The following is a 26019-nucleotide window of genomic DNA, read 5'->3' as shown; positions in this document are numbered from 1 at the left end:
TTAACGTCGCCTGTTTTTCCGGAATGTTAACATGTTCTGATTCACCCAGCAAGCGATGAATGAAACGAGCACAGCGGGGACCGGACCGGCGGAGGTTCTGTTTACTGCGGGCTGCCGTGCCCAGGTCTTCGGGCTGATAGGAGGATGGAGCCGAGGCTAAGCGGGGATGGCAAGCCGTCCGTGTCCTGGTTCCTCGGCCCGGCCCTCATCTTCTCCCTCCTTGTTGTGTTAGCGAGCTGTCATGGGACGTGCAAACACCGAGTGCCCTCTCCCACTGAGGTGAGCCTGTGTGTGCTCTGCTGAGAAGCAGCCTGAGGGCTAAGATAGCTGAGTTAGCAAGCTAGCTGTGGTGGCTAATCAACGTTGGTATTGCACTGGATAATAGCTTTACGGTATCTATGTAACATCGACGTTACTTTAAATATTAAGATTGACACTAACTAGAACCATACCCAATTTCCAGTATGACATGCAATATGAATGTGTGTTACATCAAACAGGAAATTCTTCAGCAAGTTCAATTTTCCACTCAATTCGGATTTGGTGACAGTGATTTGAATGGATGGTGTGGTTAGCTAGAAAGCGAACAGGCTAACATGAGGCTCCCTCCCCACAGTAAACTGTGTCTAATGACAACAACCGTAATGTACAGTCTATGCAGCGACCGAATACACACTATCTGCAATAACTGTAAGGTAGTCTATGTAATAACTGTAATATACAGTAGTCTATCTGCAACAACCTGCAATAACTGTAATGTCAAGTCCATGCAGTAACCAGTATCTGCAATAACCTTAATGTACAGTCAGTGCAATAAATGTAATGTACAGAATTTACAATAACCTTAATGTACAGTCAGTGCAATAAATGTAATGTACAACCTTTGCCCAACACAATGAAGCTGCAGGAGAAGGTATATGAGGAGTGTTTCATTCATTCTGCCTGTTTCCCTGGCAACAACATATGATACTCAGGCATCTTTGCAAACATGACATATTAAAATTGTGTGAATTGTATCTATATTGTAACTGTATCACGTTGCTGTTATTACAAAAGGTTTTAATTAGATGATAGGAATGAGGAGAGGGAGAGATGAGTGGAGGAGTCAGTCAGACTTTGTTTACTCTCATGGCACGCAGTGTTGTGGGCCTGATACAGATGGCCCACACAGAGCCAATCATAGTCCCTTGGAATATTCTTTAAAACTCCTCAATTGAATTTCCATAAAATGTACTATTATGATAAATACTACATCATAATTTAAAATAGCAATCTATACATTTCACCTATTCCCCTGTCATGGATTCTCCATTCACTTCATTCAATACAAGCTGTCCCTCCTGACTCACCAGTGGATCTATGACACCCCCCCACCCCCCCACCCCCCCTTTCAAGAAAAAACAACTACATCAACCAGCAATTACCTTGCTGGTTGGTGCTTTTATGATGTTTTATGTTTTTATCTGTCTTTTATATTGATGCTTTTACCTGCTTCAAATGTGAAGTGCGTTCTAAATAAAATTAAAAGTAGCCAGTTTGTTTGATTGTCTTTACTGGTCAAATATGTTTGGTTGCTTATGATTTCCCCTGTCCTCTCTTAGGTTGTCCATCATGTTTACTTGAGGCCTGAGCGCTTGACTAAAAGAAGCTCTCCTGATGACCTCCAGCTGAAGATTAAAATCATTTATGACTACAGCGTTGACCAGTGAGTAATGCAGCAGCTTATAAGATAATATGAATGCAAGCAGACATTTGACGGCTAATGTTGAATGTATAGCAATCAACAGTTCTACAAATCAAAAAAAAAAAAAAAAAAAAAAAACCAAAACACTTGAGCCTGAGATTTGAATGTGTCTGTTGATTGGCATGATTCAGGTGTGAGTTGTACTCACTGTTTGTCTACTATGTGTACATGTTGTTTTCTGTGTCAAGTGGTTGTGCTCTTTCTTCTCAGGCTTCCTGCAGACAAGAGGAGACTGGTAAAGGTGAGGACATTTAAGAACTTGATGTGTAGATCACTTTTTAGTAAATGAAATGAAAAGCTATAATAAGATGGACCATTACTGGTTGACTGTAGCACCTGGCTGTGAAGTCACTTACAGACTGCTGAACAGATGTTTTGGAGCTTGAATTTGAGTTCACCACTCACCATGATAATTAACCAGGATAAAAACGTGCAACAATTAAGGAAGTAGATCTGTGGAGACACAAACAGATGGAGTGTATGCCATCCTCTGATTCGTTACTCTTTATTTTAGCCTCCACAAAATGATCAGCAGTCTTCCTCATGTCCACACAATAACAGCAACAATAAAACTAATGGCACTTCAAAATTACAGTTATACAAAAAAAGCTCAATAAGCCAGACACAAAGATCAGAAAATAAGTGAAATAAGGGTTGACAATCCAAACTTAATAAAATAAAAACAACACTGTCTAGATAAAAAAGAATCAAATAGTTCTACACTCAAAAATGTGTTTTTCTTGGTCCTTCAGTTGAATGTTTTTCTCTTCACTGTACAGAATGATATGCAGAGTGGGTTTTCTCATTCATCTGCTAAAGGAGGAACGGTGCTCACCTTCAATCTCAGTTTAGGACATGTACATATAACAGTATCATTTGTAGGTAAAAGTGGCTGCTGAGAGCCAACCTGTATCCACTTATATAGAAAAGCAGTTTGGAAGGTTTTAACATTAACATGGTGCTTGTTGTTATTGTAGAGAAAAAGAGTAACGTAGCTGATAATTTTGTTTTTGCTAAACGCCAGTGTTTGACGTTCTTACCCATCAGTGATGCTGTGTGTAGTTAGAGGTGCAGCAGACTGAAACAGTGCTTGTGTGTGTGTGTGTGTGTCTTTCTCAGGACAAGCTTTTCCCCCAGGCTATTGACTACCTGCAGAGGGCCTTCAGTGTGAGGCACAGGGTGGGGCCTGTGTTGCTCAGCAGGTATGTGGCCTGTCACATCATAACGTATAAATCCACTACACACTGTCTGCTTCATCCATGTACACTGCTTATACAGATCAATTGATCCATCCAGGAGCCAATATGTGTGTATGATGTGTGAAACTACTGCCTCTCCCTTAGTGCTTAATAATAAATGCAATTTTAATGTGAGAGTAGTGGTGGACCTTTTTAAAGTACAGGTTCACAAATGTGTATTAACCAAACGAAAGAGAGTGAAATCATTCCTCCTATTCATACTGACTATTGAAATCAATCCTTTAAATGTGCTTTCAATGGAAGTGATGGAGGACTGTACCCACAGTGTGTCCACACAGTCATATCAAAGTAGATGATCAGCTTGTATTGAGCTTCATCAGTGTGAGTTAATCATATCAAGTGATATCTGACACATTTACAGTCTTTTTACCATCAGATTCCCTCTCAGTGTTTCCTGTTGAGCTGTGGTGGAAGTATAGTAACAAAAAGACTTTGCTACTAAAAACACTGTAACGTTGAAACATAGAAGATGAAGATTTGACTCATATAGATGACTGAAGCTTCATATTAGCATTTTTACACAGAACAGTCAGTGTGAACAGGAGGAATGATTATGGCAAGAAAAAAAGTTTCCGTACTGATTTGGGTAGCTATTGTTTTAAGAGAGACATAGAAAACTGTGAACCTGTCCTTATTTTGATATTGGATGTCTCAAACAGTTGTTTTTCTTATTATTATTCTTTCATGTCTTTACTAGACAGGCACCATACAGAAAAGACTGGCTAAAAATCTTGGGATTTAAGGGCTGTCCACACCAACAACAATAGCTATAAGGATAATTACAAATATTTTATAAATGGTTCTAATTCAAGTGGATGGAGTCCACAACACAACTATAACTACAGCTACAGTGGCAAATAATATCATTGAGAGCAATTTGATGAATGGTAGCAATACCATCTAGTCTGACATTTCCAGTAAAACTTCAACACCTGCATACATGATTATTATTATTATTCTGACATTGATTCATGGCTTTATTCATTTATTTATTTATTTATTCTAATGCAGTTTTGCTCCTTTCTCACCTCAGACTGATGTACTTTAAGTTGGAACAGAGTGAGACCCGGAGTGATTTCTTTAGATTATACAATGCTACTGGAACTTTCTTCTCCATTATAATGTAAAAAATGACCAAGTTAGTGATCCTTTTAGGCTTCAGAGCCTTGCTCACACAGTATGTCCCTGCTGCAGCACAGTAAGAGCTGGTCCTCTTTGAACTTCAGTGCTTTAGTGTCTGCTACCATTGGTCAGTGCAGTTTAGTCTGTAAATATTGAAACCTCACAGCAATTATAGTGTCCTGAAATAATTCACACTAAATCAGCAACCACCTGTGAACTCATCCACTTCTGACTTTGTTTTCTCTCTCTGTGCAACATACAGCAGTAACAAGTTGTAAGTGTTCATTAGCTGCTGACACAGCGCGTTCTTTTCACAGTTTACAGAACATCATCTCTCATAAGTGAGGATGCTCTTATCATTATTATTATGAGTATAGTTCTAGGTGTGGACAGCCCATAAGCCTTTGCCATTGCTGCAGGAAAAAGTAGATATTAAAAAGCTTTTACTGTGTTTCCATTCTGTAGCCTTTCTAACATTTGGCATTATGTAAAGGTGCAAGTTTCTACCTATGTTATTTCAACAAAAAATGTATTTTTTTTCTATGTACAATGCAGAAGTAAATGAACGTTGGTTGACTTACTTACCTTGTGTCATGTCAGACAATGTGCAACCAATCAGTACCTGAGGAAGAGAGATGACCCTCATCGCTACTGTCAGGATGCCTGTGCAGATGTCACCCGCTGTGGCCCTGTCATTGTTCCACAGCACCACCTGCAGGTCAGCAAGGGCCATTGCTCACACATAACTGATAATGTAATAGAAACTTCAAACAGCCTTAACTATTGTAGCTTTTGGAAACAAGTTTCATATTGTTACACATTAGTTCTAACTATGTTTCACTCAATGTTTATCCATTGTTTTGATACCTGTGTTATTTACTGTGGTCAAAAATACTAACTTAGCAGTGTTTAGTGTGATCTAGTTTCTAAAGGCATACCTCAGCTAATGAGCAGTTTGTTGACCAAGGAATGGAATGACTCAGCTGAGGAGGGAGAAGAGTAGACGTAAAGCTGCAAGCAAACACATACAGTAGTTTGACATATGTGCATTTTACAACTTTTAACCAAGAGTTACATTTTTGTTAAAATAGTCCACAATAGACAGTGGAGAGTAACAGCAGGATCAGCAGTCTCAGGGCATACTTCTCAGAGCAATGCACACCAGTCATTACCTGAGTTCTGCATACAGTCAGTCAAGTTGACATCTTTTGTTTTCACATCCTGAAAGTTAAATACAACAGAGGTTTATAAGACTGATTGCAGCTGAAGTTTAAGTAGATTAGATTAAAACACAGACCTCAAAATACATCTGTTGGAGATCAGGTAGGAGCATGTTTGTTTATTAGCTATAATTTATATTTATCAAATATAATTATAAATGTGTTCACTTGCAGCTGACAATATCTGGGATGTCAGCACCCACAAGTGAATGGTGAAGGTTTGAATCTGAGCACTGACTCCCTCAATCAGCCACCTATCATAATAACTCTGCACAATAATGACAAGAGGACTTCTCTTTAAAGCTATAATTGATGATTCACAATGTCAATATCTAATCTACCAATTAATGCTAAACACACAAAACAGCAGCTATATGTGGTAAGGGGCGCTGTGTACCACGCTATCTGACCGCCAGATATGTGAAAGAGGGATGTGTTGGTGTGTGGAGTAGATGTGTGAGTGTGTGGATGTGTTGGTAGCAGGAGAGGAGAGAGAAAAGGAGTCCTGTGATAGAGAGGAAGAGCAGTGGTTACTTTGTCCACAAAGAGCACAGATATAGATTGCATGTGTATTCTGTACACACGCTGTCTGACTCTTTAACTGACAAAGTAACTTACTTTCCACCCGCGATGACACAAACACATCATCAGTCCCAAGTGGGACAACACAAACAGTTTAGTGTGGTGAACACAACTAAACAGACAGCTAACTGAAATACTCCTCTAAGTATAACAGCAAAATGGACTCCATCCAATCAAAACAAATGAGTAATAAAGCTTAACAAGCAATACAGCGGGTCAGCAGTGAAACACAGCGGCATGGAGTCCACTCAATGGGAAGAATCCTTCCTTCCTTCTGTAGGGAGATTGGGAGCGGTGAGGTTGCTGCAGCAGGCTCTCCTGTAGATCTGGTGATTGTGTTAGCTGAACACAGTGATGGAGTTCCAGCTCATAGATTTCAGTGGGGAAAAGCACACGTGAGATGTTGCCTCCTTAAGCAAACTGGCTGGAGTTTCCTCTGGCAGCCGCCATGGAAAGAGCTTTATTTACTGTGTGCAGCCGCTTCATAAAGCTGCGGTGACTTAAAATTCAGAATACTTGCCTGAACAAGGTTATAAAAGAACCTGTGAACACTACAACATTCTCAGTTTTAGTCTGGGTTGTGTCTCATGTAGCATGGCTCCAGATGGGAAGGAATGCCTGAACAAGTAAGAAACCAGATTATGAGACTTCATAAAGATGGGAGAGGGTACAAGTTCATCAGTAGGCTGCTGAACAGAAGCCAAAACACAGTAACATCAGTGGCTAGGAGGTTCAGGGAGACACACACTACCAATAACAGAACAGAGCAGTGACCATCCTTGAAAAATGACAGCACACACAATTCACTATTTATACAACCTTGCATTGGAAAACACAGATTTTCAGTGACTGCTCAGTAAACTTTGCCAAAGAACCTAAAGAGAAGCTTAACAAATATTTTTTAGTCAGATGAAACTGAAATAAAAGAACTTGGGTCAGATGTGTTCCAGCATGTGTGGTTTGGGCGTGACCAGCATATGTGAAACATGGAGGTGCAAAAGGTGTACGTTACATTTATAGACTATGAATGCAAGTTTGTAAACCTAAATGCTGAATAAAAAGAAGGAGAAACACTCCTAGTGTCAAAGAGCTTGGCAGGAAAGGAATGTTTTATCATGACAGTGATCCCAAACACACTGAAAAAATCATAACATTTTATTTAAAAAAAAATGAAAACTATGACCTGGGCTCGCCAAGTATGTCCCCTGACCTGAATTCATTAGAACAGCTTTAGAGTATTTTAAAATGTAATATAGAGCAACAAAACTCCAGCAAAGAGCAGCTGAAAGTAATCTCCACAGATTAGTTGTAGACTGGTATCATCCATGCACAGTAGGATCTAATCTGGACTCTCACTAAATTAAGGGTGTGCTGACTTTTGTTGCCGTTCTTAAACATGGACCTTTCATTATACAACCTCCGGCAAAAATGATGGAATCACCACTCTTGGAGGATGCTCATTCAATTGTTTAATTTTGTAGAAAAAAAAACAAATCACAGACATGCCACAAAACTATTTTTATCAAAAATGCCAACTTTCTGGCTTTGAGAAACTTTAAAAAAAAAAAAAAAAAAAAAAAAAAAGAAAGAATATTATTGTAGTCAGTACAATTGCTTTTTTAAGATCAAGCAGAGGAAAAAAATATGGAATCAGTCAATTCTGAGGAAAATATTATGGAATCACCCTGTAATTTGCAGTTCTAAAACAAACACCCGCATCAGATTGAATCTGTTTATTAGTCTGCAGCTGTTGCACCAAGTGGATTGACATGAATCATAGCTCCAACACGACAGATGTCAGTTGAAACAAAGGAGAGGATTATTCAACTTCTTCAAGAAGGTAATTCATAATGGAATGTTGCAAAAGATGTTGGTTGTTCCAGTCAGCTGTGTCTGAAATCTGGACCAAGTACAAAGAAAATGGTAAGGTTGTAAAAGGGAAGCATACTGATAGACCAAGGAAGACATCAAAGTGTCAAGATAGAAAACTGAAAGCGATATGTCTTGAAAACATAAAATGCACAATAAAATAAATGAGGAACAAATGGGAGGAAACTGGAGCTAGTGTCTGTGACTGAACTGTAAGAAATCACCTAAAGGACATGGGATTTACATACAGAAAAGCCAAACGAAAGCCATCGTTAACATCTAAACCAGGGGTGTCAAACATGCAGCCCGTGGGCCAGACCCGGCCCGCAGAGACGTTCAATACGGCCCAGTTTCCTTCTTCCTCTTTTCCTTCCTTCCGTCTGTCCTTCCTACCTTTCTTCCTCCCTTCCTCCCTGTCTTCTTTTCTTTTCCTTCCTTCCTTCCTTTCTTCCTTCTTCCCTTCCTTCCTTCCTTCCTTCCTTCCATCTGTCCTTCCTTTTGTGGCATGTGATTTGCTTTTTTTCTACAAAATTAAACAATTGAATGAACATCCTCCAAGAGTGGTGATTCCATCATTTGTTGCCAGGGGTTGTAGTTTAGTTAATATTGTTTTTCAAGTAGATTAGATTCATTCTTCTTCTATAATGAAACTGTATAAAAGGGAAACAAATTGTAATTAACATTTTAGTCATATTGACCAGAGGTGAACCCAGTTTTGTTATATACTGCATTATGGTAAATATCGACAATTTTAAACATATTTCAATTTTGTATCTTTAAACAATCTGTGACTTAATTTTGGTAGCAATTGAATAAATATGTTCAAGAGTGAATTTATTATGAAAATGCTTCTAATACATAGAGTGAAAGGCTTTATAATTGACCAGTGGCTTCAGTGAAGCAGAAGTAAAAATAATCCATCATTGAGTCTTTCTCCTGCCTAAAAAGAAGAAATACCTGAATAAGAAGGCAGGTGGTAAGGATGTACTGATAAAGCAACAAGGAAGGGAGGGCAGAGTGGAAGGTTGAAAGGATGAAGGTAGATGAAGAAGGTTATTGTCAGGATGTTAATCTCATTATGGTTATTGCACACACAGGCTAATAATAGTACTGCAATGTCTCCTTCTGCTATCTGTACTTAATGCTGACCATGTGAGGCTCAGAATCTACACACCTTTCTTTAGAAAGAATGAATAAATGTAGACTTCCTGGAGTATTTGACCTATTTATTCATATACTGCCATGGGTTTGTCTCTTCTTCCTGCAGGGGAGTTTTACCCTCAGATTTTGCTCTTTTTGTCCCTTTACTCACTGCTTTCTTGTGTATTTCTCTCCAAGCAATGTAAGGTGTGCAGTGAGTCGGGGAAGTCATGTGGCCCCTTGGGCCCCCCAGATGGCCCTGGGGTGGAAGGGTCAGACTTTGTGCTATATGTCAGCGGTATCACCACTGAGCGCTGTGGACAGGAGAACATAGTGGCCTACGCTGCTTACTGCCAGCTGGAGGCAGAGCTGGACAGGTAGGGAGAACAGCACATCATCTGCATGTTGTTATATGTGTTAGCTATTACTCAGGCTTGGTGATGTATCCTAATTCATATGAATGGGATGGACAAAATATTAGAAACACCTCTCAATATAACGCAGTATAGTTCAGTAACACCACAAAGTATCTAAAGCATCTAAACTGACCATAAAATAATTTAAAACAGATAAAAATAAATATAAACCTTGTTGAACACGCTGTTTCATGAGACTGAATTATTTTCATCGATCTAGGTTTACACAATAAACTGATATACATACACACTGCAAGTGAGTGTGTGTGACTAGTAGTTGACACACTGACTAGTGATGTTTTATTCTATGTGAGACAATAAATTAATTATATATTCCCCAACAAACATTTTGGTTGTTACTCTTTAGCAAAGGACATGAGAAACTTATAATATAAAACAGTGAAATGAGATGGCAGAGTAAACAGAATAAATAAGATAATAAATTAGATGACAGAGTAAACAGAATAAATAAGATAATAAATGAGATGGCAGAGTAAATCAGTCCCTCCAGGAATTTGCGATGTCGCGATCGCAACAATTAACGCAAATTCAACCAATCCACGCGATTATATGCGGGCTTTGCAATTTTGTCCAATCACTGCAACTTTACCGCAACTTTTCCGCAAATTGGAGGAGTGAGGTCGGCAAAAAATACCGTCTGCCGCGACGGTAAACTCAACTAATTCTGTGTGTCTGTATCTGTGTGTCTGTGTTGTGTGCATGTGTCTGTGAGGGAGATCAACATTGTGTGTGTCTCTGTCTGCTTTGTTTTGAATCTCCATGGCAACGGGAGCGAGCTGAAGCTTGATGGTGCCGTTTTTCCACAATCTCTTCAGATCAAACCTGACGCTATGTCCTAACACAGTTGGGTGTTACTCCGAATCAACATTATGGTTGTGCTCAATCAATAATAACCTACACGGATGTGTTTAATAGCTTAGTGACGCTAAAGTTAAATTGTGATCAGAAGATTAATTCACCTCTCGATCTGTGAGAGTCATCAGCTATAAATATCATTATATGCTCTGCGCTTCTTCAATTTAAAATACGTTTTGTTGAAATATCATTGTTACCTACAGTATATGATCTATTACTTCAATTTAAACAGGTTCCATGGCAATACGTTCACTGGCTTTATTTTTTTGTTCCTCGGGTCGGGTCGGGTTCGGGGCGGGTTGGATCTCCTGGCGGGTCGGGTGTTAAAAAAAGCCGACCCGCGCATCACTGATCTCTGTCTGTGTATGTGTGTCTGTGCTGTGTGTGCATGCGTCTGTGAGAGACATAAATATTGTCGAATAAAATGTTAAAAACGGTGTGAAAACTGTCTTCAAAATATCAAGTTGAATGTGCAATGAGATCAGAGATGGTGTGTGTGCAATTTTCACTGTCTACCGCAATTTAATTGCAACAAAAGTGCTTAAAACATCGCAACATTTACCGCAATTTTTTTAAATGCTGCCGCAAAATCAGGCATTTTAGGCCGCAACAATCAGAAAAAAATCCCGCGAAATCCTGGAGGGACTGATAAATAGAATAAATAAGATAATAGAGATCTAAAATCACACAAGTGAGTTAAAAGCCATTTAACTTACAAAAACTATTCCCAAGTTCCTGTCAGAAGACTGGAGAGCTGGAGACAGACATCAAACACTTCATTTACTCAAAGCAGGCCTTAAAAGCAACCAAATGACAAAAATCAGCAGAGTTGACAGTAGGGGAGGTATAACTCTATCTGCATAAGAATGAAAATGATACGTCTAATGCTGTAATTATTTATATTCAGCCTCAATATGGCTCAGTTTGTCTTGTCAAGATGTCTTCATTTACCCTGTGATTCTGTGTGTGTGTGTGTGTGTGTGTGTGTGTGTGTGTGTGTGTGTGTGTGTGTGTGACAGACCTATAGCAGGCTATGCCAACCTGTGTCCTGCCATGATCTCCTCTCAGCCTCAGGAGTTTGAAGGGATGCTCTCCACTGTTAAACACGAGATCATCCACGCTCTGGTTAGTATGACAACACACTTCTTTCAATTCTGTGAAGCTCAAGCTGCATGGCTGAAACCGTTAATTAAAGCTGTATTGGAACCTAAGCTCACTAGATTTAAAGGATAGGTTCACAGTCTTTCAAAGTGTGTCCTAATAACAAAGACTTTGTGAAATGTCTTGTTGTAGCAGTTTGCTAACATTGTGACCACGTTGCAGAGTTACTTGGAAAATGACTGTAGCTGTAGAGCTAACAGGTAACATGCCTCACAGCTGGGTACATGCTAGCTATAGTCAGTCACAGTGACTCTGAGCTTCTTTTTATCTTCTGTGTACTGGCACTTTGTTCTCACGATTGCACATCATGCCTTTCAAAAAAGAATTGTTGAAGGGGAATGTTTTCCCTCCAAATGGACAAGATTGCTAAGGATGTGTTCAGACCAAATCAGGCGGTGGATTGCTGCAAGGTTGAGTGGAGGTGGGGTCTCTCTCTCTCTCTCTCTCTCTCTCTCTCTCTCTCTCTCTCTCTCTCTCTCTCTCTCTCTCTCTCTCTCTCTCTCTCTCTCTCTCTCTCTCTCTCTCTCTCTCTCTCTCTCTCTCTCTCTTTCTTCTTCTTCTTCTTCTTCTTCTTCTCTCTTTACTTCGCCCTTTAAAAGTGAATCTATTGATCACAGTGATTCCATTAGAATAAACTGAGTTTGCAAATTTCACTGTTGATATTTCTGATGTGACTGAGCCTTACAATGTTTCACAACAGAATGTATTTGATGATTGGGTTCTGGCTGATGACATCTGAGATGTGTATAATATGAGATGTACGGTGGATTCCTTGGGTTTTTTGCAATAAACCACTTCAATTCTACAAGTCAATACATAACCACGGTTTCTGTGAGTGTAGCACCTTATTTAGACAGCCAGACCAAATTTGTTTTTTTGGAATATCCAGATTGTATCCAGATTTTGAAGTCTGGACAGCAAAAAAAAAAAACCCATGATGACACATTGGTTTTTGTGGGCGGGTTTGTTACCATGTGAGCCCAGGAAGGCTCCGTTCAGGGGCGCTTCATATCATATGGGTCCATGTATCATTCGTACATTTGATATTCATTTGAGAAAAATGTAAAAAAATGGCTTGTTATTTCATTATTTGTTTATGAATGTGATACAAAAAAGGAACTTATGCTTTCTTTGTAGGACTTTTGATTTTAAGCTCAAGTCAAAAAAAGAAAATGATAAAAACGACCCAGGGCCGAATTCAGTTTTGATATTTAATTTTTTTTTTGTCTTATTTTTCGCCCGCTGGTAAATCTGCTGCGACATTGTACAATATTAAACATAAATGTTGCCATTTGATGTATTGTACCAGTGTGAGCTTAAAGCTAGTTTACATCTGTACTCCCTTGGCAGGTCACAAGTAAAACATTACATAATTACATAATTCTGGAATATTAATGACCATATTGGCCATTGAAGAAAAAAAAGTCTATAATAAACTGTAATATCATGATAATATTGTTATTATGAATTATTTTGGCCATGATAATCATACAGTCAAAATCTGATATTGTGACAGCCTTAGTTGAGACACAAAGTTCTGATTTGACCACTTGTCTTAAAGATGTGATTTGTTTTATTTGTGGTGTGAAGAGTCTGGATGTATTGACTCAGCAGTGGTGTGTGTGTGATTTCTCCTCTGCTCACCAGGGGTTTTCAGCAGGCCTATTTGCCTTCTACCATGACGATGAGGGTAAGCCTCTGACTCCTCGCTTCGCCAGTGGCTTGCCTGCCTTCAACGAGAGGTGAATACAGTTTATATTGTTTAGAAACAGCTTTCACTTCACATTCACTTCCAGTTGTGATGCTTGTGAAAGCAAAATGATGAGAGAAGAAACAAACCTCTAGCTTCCTCTCTACAGACAGAGAGTAAATTTAAGTGTTATCATGATTCATGATGGTTTCATAATGTCCCATGTAGAGAAGACCCTTCCCCCATTATGTTTCCCTAATTAGAATTAAATGACCAACATCAATAGATCCAATAGAAACATTTATTTTTGACATATTCAACTATGTGCATGGTTACCTAGGGATACGTACAATATTCAACTATGTGCATGGTTACCTAGGGATACGTACAATATTCAACTATGTGCATGGTTACCTAGGGATATGTACAATATTCAACTATGTGCATGGTTACCTAGGGATACATAAAATATTCAACTATGTGCATGGTTACCTAGGGATACGTACAATATTCAACTATGTGCATGGTTACCTAGGGATACGTACAATACTCAACTATGTGCATGGTTACCTAGGGATACGTACAATACTCAACTATGTGCATGGTTACCTAGGGATACGTACAATACTCAACTATGTGCATGGTTACCTAGGGATACATACAATATTATATTTTACCTGTAGTGTGATGTGTAAATGTACTTGGGGACACAGTGGCTAGAGTTTAAAGCTGCATGTATCTAAGTGAAATTTCTGTGTCAGTGTATGTTTGTATGCTCAAAAGGAAGCTGTGTGTCTTCAAACTACATGACAAATCCAGTCAGTCTCTCCTCAAAGACCTTCATAGTGTTGCACAGTATATGCATGAAAAGTGACAGAATAATTAGCTGAAGGCACACGGCTAACCTTCTACTGTGCAGACTTATACGTCCTATATTAAACGTGTGTGTGTGTGTGTGTGTGTGTGTGTGTGTGTCAGCCTGGGTCTGTACCAGTGGAGTGAGGCAGTGATCAGGAGTGTCAGCAGGCTGTGGGACATCAGAGGAGGGGTGATGGTCCGCCACCAAGTGCACGTCCTTGTCACACCTCGTGTTGTGGTAAGAAGCTGTTTGTCTCTCAGTCACTTCAGAGGTGGATACACATGAGCACATAAGCCAGCTGAACTACATACAACACAAGGTTCATTTCTAAGCTGCAGTACATCTGGAGAAGAACTTTAAATTAGAGCTTAATTGGCCCATGAGCTACTGTCTGCTGTGCCCATCAGTAATTTAACAGAGCAGAGATTTCACCCTGTTATGATAGAGGAAACAGTTCAGAGGGAAAAGATGGAGACTGTCGCCTTCAGTACCTTTACTTTAGTTCTTATTACACTCACTGTCAGTCACTGACGGAGCTGTATATTCTTCTGTGTGCCTGCAGGAAGAGGCGAGGAGACATTTTAACTGCCCCATCTTGGAGGGAATGGAGCTGGAAAACCAGGGAGGGACTGGAACTGAACTCAACCACTGGGAGAAGAGACTGCTGGAGGTAATCACACTTTCTCTATGACAAGTGAACAGTTTTAGTTTCTCCTTTTTGTTTTTCATTTTCTTCACTCTTTGCTTTTTTCCTCCTCAGAATGAGGCGATGACAGGCTCACACACCCAGAACCGTGTGTTTTCTCGTCTGACACTGGCAATCATGGAGGATAGTGGCTGGTACAGAGCCAACTACAGCCTGGCCCAGAGGTTGGACTGGGGCCGGGGCCTCGGCTGTGACTTTGTCATGAAGAGTTGCAAGTTCTGGATGGACAAACAGAGGCAGAGGTCACAATAATACTCTTTGTGTGAATCTCTTCTGATGAGATGTTTTTTCCACTTTGTAGTTCCTACCAGCACTTCTAGCACTTAAAAACTACAGCACCAAGCAGGCTTGTGAAAGTGTTGCTTGTGGCTCATGGTGAGCTATGACAGGAAGTCTGCAGAGCTCTCCTCTCAAGTAGTAGAAATATGTGCAGTTCCAGTGTCATGGTTCAGATTGTGAGCATGCTGGAGACCAGATTTATTCATTTTGAAAAGCTTGTTTCATTAACCAGCAGTCAAGTATCGATGTGTTATAGATTTTCATCAAAAGCTCGATGTTCAGTACATTTCTATCTATGTCTTCTGAATTAGATTGACATTTTTGCATTATTTTTTTTTTCTTTTTATGTCCAGTTTCCTTTTTTTCTTTAACCTTCGAAATAAAAACATTGAATTCTTTAACTTGAATGATCTGAAATGACCAGCACAGAAATATACTATATAATATGGTGTAAGTAAGTGTTGTGTGGTGCATATGTTGTTGCAGACGGCATGCTGTGATACCATATTGCAACACAGTGCGAGCCTCTCCTCTTCAGCTGACGTGCAGACAGGACCAGCTGGCTGTGGCTGTCTGCAACCTGCAGAAGTACCCACAGGAACTGCCACTAGAATACCAGGTATACACATACACACACACACACACACACACACACACACACACACACACACACTCTCACTCACTCACTCACTCACTCACTCACTCACTCACTCACTCACTCACAGGCATAGGCTACCATTCTGTATCATATGTGAGGTGACATATCAGGAGAAGAGGCAAAGCAGAGTTAACTATCATATTCTGTCATGTGTTCTATGGTTATGTTGACATGTTGTGGCATATCTTATAAGTTAACAGCCTCTCTAGCATTATTGAAACACTCAAAATATCACAAGAGTAGCACTTGATCATGAGTGTTACTCAACAAAACTGATTATGTTTAGGTAAATGAGTTTTACAGTGAGTCAGTCATCTCATGTTGTTAAGCACACAGACAGACGGTACAGGACAAGAACATGTTAGACAAAGTGATGACAGGGCTCAGACTAAAAGGACAAACGAAGAAGAACAGCCCCAAGAAAACCAGAATCAAGAATAAAATTAAAAATAGATAAGAAAAATCAAAAATCAAAAATCAATAAAAGACATGAGATACGTAAAACCAAGTTAAGAGATTAAATATGTGCCATTAGTAAAAACAAAATAAAATAAACAATACAGTGTGTGTGTGTATGTGTGTGTGTGTGTGTGTGTGTGTGTGTGTGTGCCTGCGCCTGCGCCTGCGTACGTGTGTGAGAGAACAGCTGAGTAAATGTAACTAGTTCTGTAACTGATATCATAACTGACAGATTTTTGGATCATGCAGTGTTTCATTGTTCTGGATTGTTTAAGCAAGCATATGTGTCCACTCCCATGTTAATAAGAGTATTAAACACTTGAAAAATATCCCAATACATTTAGAAAAAAATTCCAAATTCGCAATTAATCATGACAATCATGCAATTAATCGCAATTAAATATTTGAATCAATTGACAGCCCTACTTTTAACTAATTGTATGTGCTCTACTATTGTATGTAGGGCTGGGCAATATATTGAAATGATATTGATATCGTGACATGAAACAAAATATCGTCTTAGATGTTAGATATTGTAATATCGTGATATGTCACCAGAGTTGTCTTTTCCTGGTTTTAAATGCTGCATTACAGTAACATATGTAATTTTCTGACTTTACTGTTCTAGCGGTTCTGTTATTTACTTTACCCACTTTTTTATTACATCTACATTACTGATGATTATTTATCAAAGATTTCATTGGGTAAATATTTTGTGAAAGCATCGACAGTCATCTCTACAATATTGTTGTAATATTGATATCGAGGTATTTGGTCTAAAATATCGTGATATTTGATTTTGTCCATATCGCCCAGCCCTAATTGTATGTCAAAGCAGTACTGTGGTCTAACACTATATGTGATTCTATGTGTTTGTGTGTCAGTATTTTGAGCAGATTCCAGATGTGGCTGCTGATCAGCTGTCATTCTTTGGGGGCGCTGTGGAGATCGCTGACTACTGTCCCTTCAGCCAGGAGTTTAGCTGGCACCTGAGTGGAGAGTATCAAAGAAATTCCTTCTGTAGAGTGTCTGAGAATCAGCCAGGTAACACTGACTATCTGTTACTACTGTTACTATCATTGTTATTATCTCCATCATCGTTAAGGTATGCTCTAACAAACTTGTTCATACTACCTACATTTTCAGGAGGAGAACTGAATTCTACTGACACCTTTACTGTCAGCATCATCACTATAACTCAGTAGAGAAGTTTGGAGGCATTTACTGAACTACTGCTAATACTATGACTAAAAGCTTCCCAGTGTTGTCTGTATGAATAGTGTGAATATCTCTGTGTGTGTACTCAGACTGGTGGAGGAATTATGGGGCAGAGCAATATGGACCAGACTCTGTGTGTCTGTATCAGAAGTCAGCCTTTGTTATGGAGCAGTGCACCAGGAAGATGACTTTCCCTGACTGGGGGTCTGGATGCTACAAGGTACTGTCAATACAATTCTCAACAGTTTACGTGGATCACTATTGAAACCCAGTGACTACACACAACACCATAGCACAATAATAAACAACATGTGTCACTCAGTTGTTCTGACTGTGGTGCTGCCATGTGAAGATGCATTACTATGCCTATTGGGTGATCTGATCACAAGTAGGCAGATAAGAGACATTTCTGTTCATAGCTGTCTCTATCGTGTGTCTCAAGCTTACCACATGTGACTACTTACTGCTGTCCCTTCTGCTAGAAGGTCAAAGTGCCCCGCTCACAGTTATCATGTCTAATAAAAATGTTTCAAAAATGTATATACATGTAAGGGCATTTCCAACTGTTAGGAATACTGCTACTTTAACCACTTGCACGCTTTTACTAAAATAATCTCCATGTCCTGCATTGATGACGTATTTTTCTCTTACATCCTTGCAGGGATGCATCAGGATACTTCAAAACATATGTGGTCCCAGTTCAGTTGCTTTTACTGTCCCCTAAGGGAAACTTGACTTGCAGACAGGTTAAAACTATCAAAAACAAAAAAACAAGACAGACAAATCACAGACAACAATCAAGTCTGGCTTAGTTAAAACCACTAAAAAGAAAATTTAAGACTGTGAGTATTGTGCAAATTTAGCAGGGTTATCGCTCTGGGGACAAAGGAGATTCTGGTCCTGTTACATTTGTATAGTGGAACTCTACATCTCCGGCCAGAGGGGAGGGTCTCAAAGTTACAGTGGAGGGGGTGGCTTACACAGTCTAGTATAGACCTAACTTTATTGAGGACCCACTTGTCAAAGATGGCTGTCAGAGAAGTCTGCGGGGTTCCAATAAGCTTACCTGTGACCTTCACAATGTGGCCCATTTGGTTTTTATCCCTGACACAAATGCTGGTCAAATGTGTGTCAGACCACCTGGGCAAGTGTGACCAGATCACAATGCATCTTTGTGGTCATTTACACTTGCATTTAGCACTGTTCACTTGTGATTGGATCATGTGAGTTAATGCCAGGTGTAAACAGGGTCAGTGGTTTATTTGGGGGTGACTGAACCACACACAGCACCTAATGGAAACATTTGGTATGAACAGTCTCCCCCTTTAATATCAAACCAGGGTTGAAAATGCTTATTCCAAGACCAATTCTGCAGTCTAGTCATTAGTGTTGAAGGTATTTAATTCAGAAACATTTAGTGTATGGACAGGATTAATAAATGTGTACAGTGAATTATGTCTGTAAATGTGTTGAGTGTGTGTTTCATACTTGGTTTGTGTGCTGCAGGTGTCATGCTCAGCTCAGGGCCTCATGGTGTACGTTCAGGATCGTTCCTTCTCCTGCTTCCGTAAAGGTCAGCTGCTGAGCGTAAGCGTCCGAGTAAGCGACTGGGTTTACAACGGCGTCTTAATCTGCCCCGCCTGCTCTGACTTCTGTGATGACTGCCCTCTCCCCTACCAGCTCCCACCCATCAACATCTCCAGGAGTAACCCCATTGGTCAGTATCACCCCTCCTCACTATACATGTGCTGATGCTTTCAAAGTTTTTCTCTACTGGAAAAGTTAGTAGATCTAAAAGGATCTACTACTAAAACTGCCATTTAGTTATTAGTTGGTGGATGAATGAAACTGGATTCGGTCAAATCTAGAAAATCATACATTTATTTGGAGTAAAATTGGATAAAATTAACACATTTAATTACAAGTTATCTAAAGACTAAAGCTCCATAATCGTTGACATTAAAACAAAGTTTAAAAGGGCTGGATGAAGGTGAACATAGATCAGCAGGTGTGCTGATTAATAAATGCAATCTCAGCCAATCACATCACTAGTGTCATAGCTTTGAAACAGCTGAGCCAATCACAGTGGAGCATGACAGCTTTTCAGTACTTAGCCTACTGTTTATTACATGGTAAATGGACACATTATATCATATTATTCAGCAGCAGCAATAAAATATAAAAGTGTGAATGTAGTTAGTGGTGCATAGGATTGATGAGCCTCAATAATGTGATATCTCTTCCAGAAACAGGCAGAATAGTGAGTTATAAGCAACCATCTGATGCATGTACAGGTGTGAGCAGCCTGGTTAATGAAAGGAAGCACAGTGAATGATTGTGCATAACGGCACTGAGCTCTGGTGCAGCACTGTTCCAATCAGAGCTTTTAGATTTATTAAGATATGAGCGGTGCCGCAGGCTATAGTATGAAGCAGCTGCAGACAACAGATAATGTAAGAGTCAGTGATTCCTATCATTAATGCAGGATGATGTTGTACTGATGTTCCAGCTTTAACGCCATGGAAGGCTATTTTTATGCTTTGATTTACTGAATGGAGTTTTTTAATTGAAATGTTTTATTTCTGTTTTAAGCATTATTCCATTATTTCTTTGTATTTGCTACAAGTATTTACTTTACTAGGACAGTTTCTGAACTCCTTCCTAAGCTGAAGACATACCTAAAGATGATGTGAAACCTCCAAAGACTGGACAGACCACAGTCACAGTCAGGATGGAACAAAAAACTGTAGAACTGAGTGATCACACAGTCCACTGCTCTGTAATGACTTGAGTTCTGGTGAGATAATTCAGCAAATCTCATGAGAACAATGCAAAATATTGTGTGTCATGTACCAAAACAAACATGGAGGCAACCATGTGCTTGTACTAAAAACAAATGTGAATACACAGTGCAACTTGTCCTCAAACTTAAATGTTAAATGAACCAAAATGAAGGTTTTGTACAGCTATGCAGCTCTTTGATGTTGTAGAGACATTCATTCTCTTCTCTGTCTGTCTCTATTCACAGTTCAATCTGCTGTACCTCTATTTCAACACCACAAACCTCACACACTACTACTCAACATGGACTGACACAGATTCACTCCAACTTGGTCCCATCTGTCCTTACACCCAAATCATTTCCACTATCAGGTCAACAGCTGCCACGTGTGTCCTTGCCTCTACTTGGAGCTACTTTGTGTAGACTCTGTTAGTACTACTAGTGTGTTACTGTTAGTGTGACTACACTCCTGGTGAAGGAATATGTCCCTCAGTACAGTAGTGTGACATGTCTTACTCTTAATAGTTCTTGGACAACAACGGCAAATACAATATCAGGTTTTGATTACACCCATAATATTTATGTGTCTACTAATACTTGTTCACCAGGGAGACATGGAGGAGTTAACATCACTCCATGACACCATACAATACTCCACTCCAGTTTCCACTAAGTTATATTTCTTTTCACAGAAACAGGAGAATACAAATTTTATTTTGACTTAAGAAAACAAACAAACCCACATAACAGATTTCTTGGGATCTCATGGCTAGATTATCCAAGGTAGTGGCTTTAATATTCAGCGTGGGTGGTTGGTTGATGTAGTTGTGAAATACAGGTGTTCATATCCATTTAATTGTTTGTTTGTTTATTTCAGACCCATGCTCCAGTTCTCCAGGTCTGGTCATTACTCTGTGGCTCCTACTACTCAACCTGCTTCCCCTGATGGCTGGACTTCTGCTCTGCCACTGCAGCTGATATATACACACACACACACACACACACACACACACACACACACACACACACACACACACACCAAGGTAGCCGGACAATATGTAAAAAAGAAAAAGTCGACAAGAGTTGATAACACTCATCTGTAGCCCTGTGTGGATTTGGGCTGCAGACCTTTCTTCCCCTCCTTCCATCCTTTGATTCCCCCTCTGTCCTCTGTAAATTTTACTTTCCAGTTTTTACTCCATCAATCCTTCCTCAGGACCTGCACTCTTCCATTCCTCAGTTTATTCAGTTTTTCATTAACAACTGTATGTTCATCTCTCACCACTGTCAGGGATCTTTTTGCTGGAACCTCATTCAGATGTGAATGAGTGCAACATGGAGCATGTGCTCAAACCACAGATGGTGTGGAACATCAGTCCCCTGATTTAACAGACAGCAGACTATACACTGTCTGTGCTGCAGCACTTTTTTCCCACAATTCACAACTGCAGAAATCAAATCAAATCAACGTGGGATCAAATCAACACGTGAGTAAAGAAGATTTCTCTCCAGCTGAATTGCTGATCACAGATTTCTTCTCACTAAATCACACTTGAAGATGATGAGGAAGTGACTGTGGAACAACCTGCTCCCTGACACTACAGCTGCCTGCCATCTTCCATCAACACAGATAAAAAACCAGGAGGGATGCAAAAGCGGTACAGGAAGTGGAATCCCTGGTAGGAATGCAAAGAATTCTTGTACTGTTGGTGATGGTTAGGTATTATAGAAGCCAGCTGTAAAACTACAAAATACCTTCAAGCTGAAGCAACAGTCTCTCTGCAGGCTGGTGGCTCCCAGTGGCAGTAGGAGGTAACTGTTTACATTTTTAAACATTCAAAGGACCTTTTTACCCAGAAAACCTGTAATGTGAAATATAAACATAACACTTCCCTGAGCTGCATTTCCTGTTTTTGGAAGCAGACAGGGATGAAAGTGGGGGAATCAGTGTCCTGACCTCCTGCTGACAGCTCATCAGTTTAAAGTCATTGCTTCCTTTGCTCTGAGCAGATTCCTCCCAGTGATCACATTGGGTATATTGCATTAATTAAGACAAAAGAGATAAATCAGTGGCAGCTTAATATAAGGGACGGGACAGTCTTCACTGTTTCTTCTCCAGCTTTATTTATAAATCAGGTGTTTTTTCGGTCAGTGTCCTCTGCTGAGAAGTGAAGTTTCCTATAAAGACAAACAATAGCAGTTTTTGGGGGATCAAATAGATAAGGTTTTACATTAACATAGGCTACACTTACACACTACACCGAAAAATGTTTACAGGTGTTTTTAAATGTAAAGTATGTACAAACAGAGGATGGCAACAACATACAATAAGAAACAGCTTAGAGCCTATCTTTGTCCATGTTACACTGTGTCAGAGAGAATAGGCTTTATGCTCATCCTAGTATTTGGTGTTTGATGGCATGGTGATGTTACATGTAGAACACACCAATATAATTCAGTCATGCATGATGTGGCCGGTTGAATCACTTCACTTAACTGACATTACAAGCGTTGCAGTAGTAGGAGTTATTGCTTGGTTGTACAGTTCACTCACAACTACTGCAGACTATAAGGAATAGTGAGTAACTGGTGTCATGCTCACAAATTAAACAGCTGGTCTTGGTCGAGGTGAATGGTTGCAATCTTTGACTAAATCTAGCAAGAATTCAGGAGGCTTTCCATATGGCCTAACATGCTTCCTCACTTCCCTCACTTGCATCTTAACTGCTCCTAGTGAGGATGTAAAGAGTGTTATTCATCAGGCTCCATGCAGCCTCGTTTCAGTCTGATAACTCATAACTACAACTGTGTGGCTGTGTGGGAGAAATATTTAGATAGATATTTTAAATCTTTAAATCTTATTCTACAACAAAAGAATAAAACTGATTTTATCTATTAAGAGAAGTACATCATAATATTTTAATAAAAAAAAGCCATAGTAAAATATGTTGCTTTGATGGTGGAGTGTCAAATGTGATGCTCATAGGTGGATTGTAGTACATGAGCATGTTTTAGCATCTGCTGACAGTCCACAGGCTTCTGTAACTGGCAGTTATTTAAGCTTGTATAAAGGTGTAGTTGGACTGCAGTGTGCAGTAGGCACCTCGCTGTGTGTTTCTCCATTCTGCAGGATGCTTGCCACTGAAAAGTTTGTAAAAAAAAACTGTCTTGCAGTTTATTGGAGACAGTCACCTGCACAAAGTTGAGATTTGTGTTTTCAAGCAGTTTATTTGAAGAGAATTATTATGGATGAGGACTCATGGTTGGTTTGGAAGATATATCTTCTTACTGACTTCCCCTCCTCTGATTTTAAAAAGCAGCACACAGCTGTTTAACTCAATGTAATCATTGAGAGCAGACTGACACACAGTCTGATACTTCCAGATCAGCAGAGCTCAGAGCAAGAACAGAAAGCACAGCATAAATACAAGTTCAATGTATGAAAGCTCACTGAGCTCCAGTCATGTCCTGATGCCATCACTGCGCTGGTGGCTCAGCTGTACTCCAGCTGCTGCTTCACAACACATCCATGTATTCACTCATGTATCATGGAACTGGCTTTCTCTGATGATAACATGAGGTTATTAGTGAAACCTGTAACTTCATTAGCATCACTCCGACTATATTTTATAACATTACTTTTTTTTGTGGAAATATCACTTTTCCTTTTACATTTTCAACTTTATTCTTGAAATATTACAATTAAACCATAACCCTAACCTCTTGAAATTACATCTGTACTCCAGTAATATTCCTTCTTTTTTCCTCAAGATATGTCAAATTGTCATTATCAGTGTCTCTGACACTCCTTCACATAGTTTAATTTAAACACACATCTAATCATTTATTTTATGAACAAACATGATAAACAATAGAGCCACGGATTTCTGGGTCATGGCTGGAGGACAGAGGAGCAAGGGAAGGAGGAAGCAGAATGTTCTGAATGGAAAGCATCCAGACTAACAGCAAGCACATCTTAGTGTATATATATATGACATGACGTGACAGGCACAGCACAGATTCCAACTCGAGGGCTTTTGTCCCAGATGTAAAATAAATAAGGGGGCTAAAATCATGGCACATGTTGTGCAGTCTGCTCCAGGATTAAATGTGTTATGACATTATCAGAACACCTGCTGCACCTGTTCAAGTTGGAGAGACAGTGACTGTTCAGATTAGGAAGAAAAAGTAATGCACACGTGAGGAAACGCCTGCTTTCTGTCAATCATTGCACACTGATTTCCACCAATGAAGATGTGAACAAGTCATAGTTTGATGATGATGATGATGCTGATGATGACAGTGTTAGCCATCATGCTGAAAAAGGAAGCTAGTTTTGTGTTTATAACTACAGTGTTCCCCCCTATAAAGATTGTTTCACATTTAGTGTTTGTAGGAATATTGGCTGTGGTACTGCAACAGCGTTGAAGATAGAACCAATACAAAGCATTTCTGCATTGGTCAGTGCTGTATACTGACTGGTCACACCAGCGTGTTACACACATACATCTTTCTGCTAATTCTATTCATTCCAGTGGAATTGTAGTGATGTAGGGGAGAAATATATCTGCACAGACCAACTGCAAGCTGTCTTGACAGTGCTGACCTATGAATACAAAGCTGTACAGTCTAAAATGAAGGAAGCTGTCAAAGCCTTTTAGCTGTGTGACATCATCCAATTTTATTTCACCTCCTCTGGTGAAGTATGTGCAGAGGTGGAAACACAGTCTCAGAATCTCATTGACATTTGTCACTACACTGAGTAACCATAACCTTACTGTACAGCATGTTTCATGCTTCAGTCCATATGTTTAGATCTGGACCATCTTTTTTCATCAAACAGTCTCCAGTCATTTTGTTGTTTAGTCAATGTTTCTGGTTCTAGAAGCCTTTAACAAACCTTCATGGCTTAAACATCACAGCTCAACAAACAGTGAGCCTGTTAGTGGTGAGTTCAGCCATGTCTGAAAACAAACCAGGACGCACCAAACCCTGTAATCATAACTCAGATCAACACACAACATTTCACTTTATATGTTGTAGTTTGTAAACAGAACAATTCTATGTCAACGTGGGCTTACACCTGTGAAGTTTAAACTCATTTTCCATCATCATCCATTGTTTGGATCCTAAGCACTGTTTTATAAGTGTCTCATTAGAAATCCTCCATGGCTGCACTGGAAACACACAGTCCATTTCCAGTAACAAATGTTAGGAGCACAGACTGGAGTGTGTAGTATGACCGTCCTAGATGAGAACTACCAGGCTCAGAGAACTCAGCTGCTGAGACTTTATGGCAAATAATGACATTATTTCTTGAAAAGGCAAGCTACTGTGAACTTAAAATGCTTTGAGCACTGCACGCTAAGTTGCATTTACCTACATTGTAAAGAGTTGATAGCAGAAGTGTCAGCAGCAGATAAGTCCAGTGTTTTCTGTCAGACACCACTGGAGGTCACCATCCTCCTACACCATCAGGAGACTGGATAAAGCTTTGTTCAAGTGATGGATGCTGTAGTTTGGCTGCTTTTACAGTTTCTTGCACTTGAAACCAGTGGGAACTTTATCCACATGTTTTCTTACTGACAAACTTGATGTTGGTGCTGCAGTGATGTGAGGGAAACTACACTAAAGGACAGCACCAGCACAAATCCAATGGTGCTTAATATCAAAAAGGCTTATTTAAACAGAGTGTAAATATATAATTTAAATCATTTTTGGGTGTATTTAAGATGAATGTTGTATTTGTCTATACTGAAGGAAATGTTTGGTTTCTACAAAGACTTGAACACTAAGTGAGTTCTTTCTCTGCAGTTTTTCCAGTGCATTGCTTTATGGCTGAGCTATGATTATGTTTGTGTTCACACTCAGCATGCTTGCCAGATGTTTTTTGTTGTCTTCATTACCAAACTACAGTTTGTATGAAAGACTTTGAAGTTTTCTTTGAAACAAATTGTCATTTTAATAACTTTGCATACA

At 39.5% G+C, this 26019-nt stretch overlaps 1 protein-coding gene across 1 annotated transcript; it reads left to right on the top strand.

Annotated features, from left to right (window-relative positions):
- lmln (leishmanolysin-like (metallopeptidase M8 family)) lies at positions 1-21018 on the top strand. Its single transcript, XM_053328682.1, has 16 exons — positions 1-279; positions 1602-1705; positions 1955-1985; positions 2864-2946; positions 4726-4843; positions 9135-9313; positions 11248-11353; positions 13037-13131; positions 14058-14175; positions 14501-14608; positions 14699-14886; positions 15410-15542; positions 16925-17084; positions 17348-17478; positions 18765-18975; positions 20918-21018. Exons 1-16 carry the CDS (start codon positions 145-147, stop codon positions 21016-21018), a joined length of 2001 nt encoding a protein of 666 aa, XP_053184657.1. The 5' UTR covers positions 1-144.
- Positions 21019-26019: the final 5001 nt, after the last annotated feature.

This window comes from Scomber japonicus, chromosome 11 (assembly GCF_027409825.1).
Source record: "Scomber japonicus isolate fScoJap1 chromosome 11, fScoJap1.pri, whole genome shotgun sequence".
Taxonomy (NCBI): Eukaryota; Metazoa; Chordata; class Actinopteri; order Scombriformes; family Scombridae; genus Scomber; species Scomber japonicus.
Note: the sequence above shows the minus strand (reverse complement) of the source record. Positions and strands in the feature narration are given on the sequence as shown.

What these genes read in the sequence shown, in the direction of transcription:
- lmln (XM_053328682.1), top strand. Translation starts at nt 145, where the DNA reads ATGGAGCCGAGGCTAAGCGGGGATGGCAAGCCGTCCGTGTCCTGGTTC. An exon ending in TTGCCTGCCTTCAACGAGAG is followed by an intron (nt 13,132 to 14,057) that starts GTGAATACAGTT and finishes TGTGTGTGTCAG; the next exon opens with CCTGGGTCTGTACCAGTGGA. An exon ending in AACTGCCACTAGAATACCAG is followed by an intron (nt 15,543 to 16,924) that starts GTATACACATAC and finishes TTTGTGTGTCAG; the next exon opens with TATTTTGAGCAGATTCCAGA.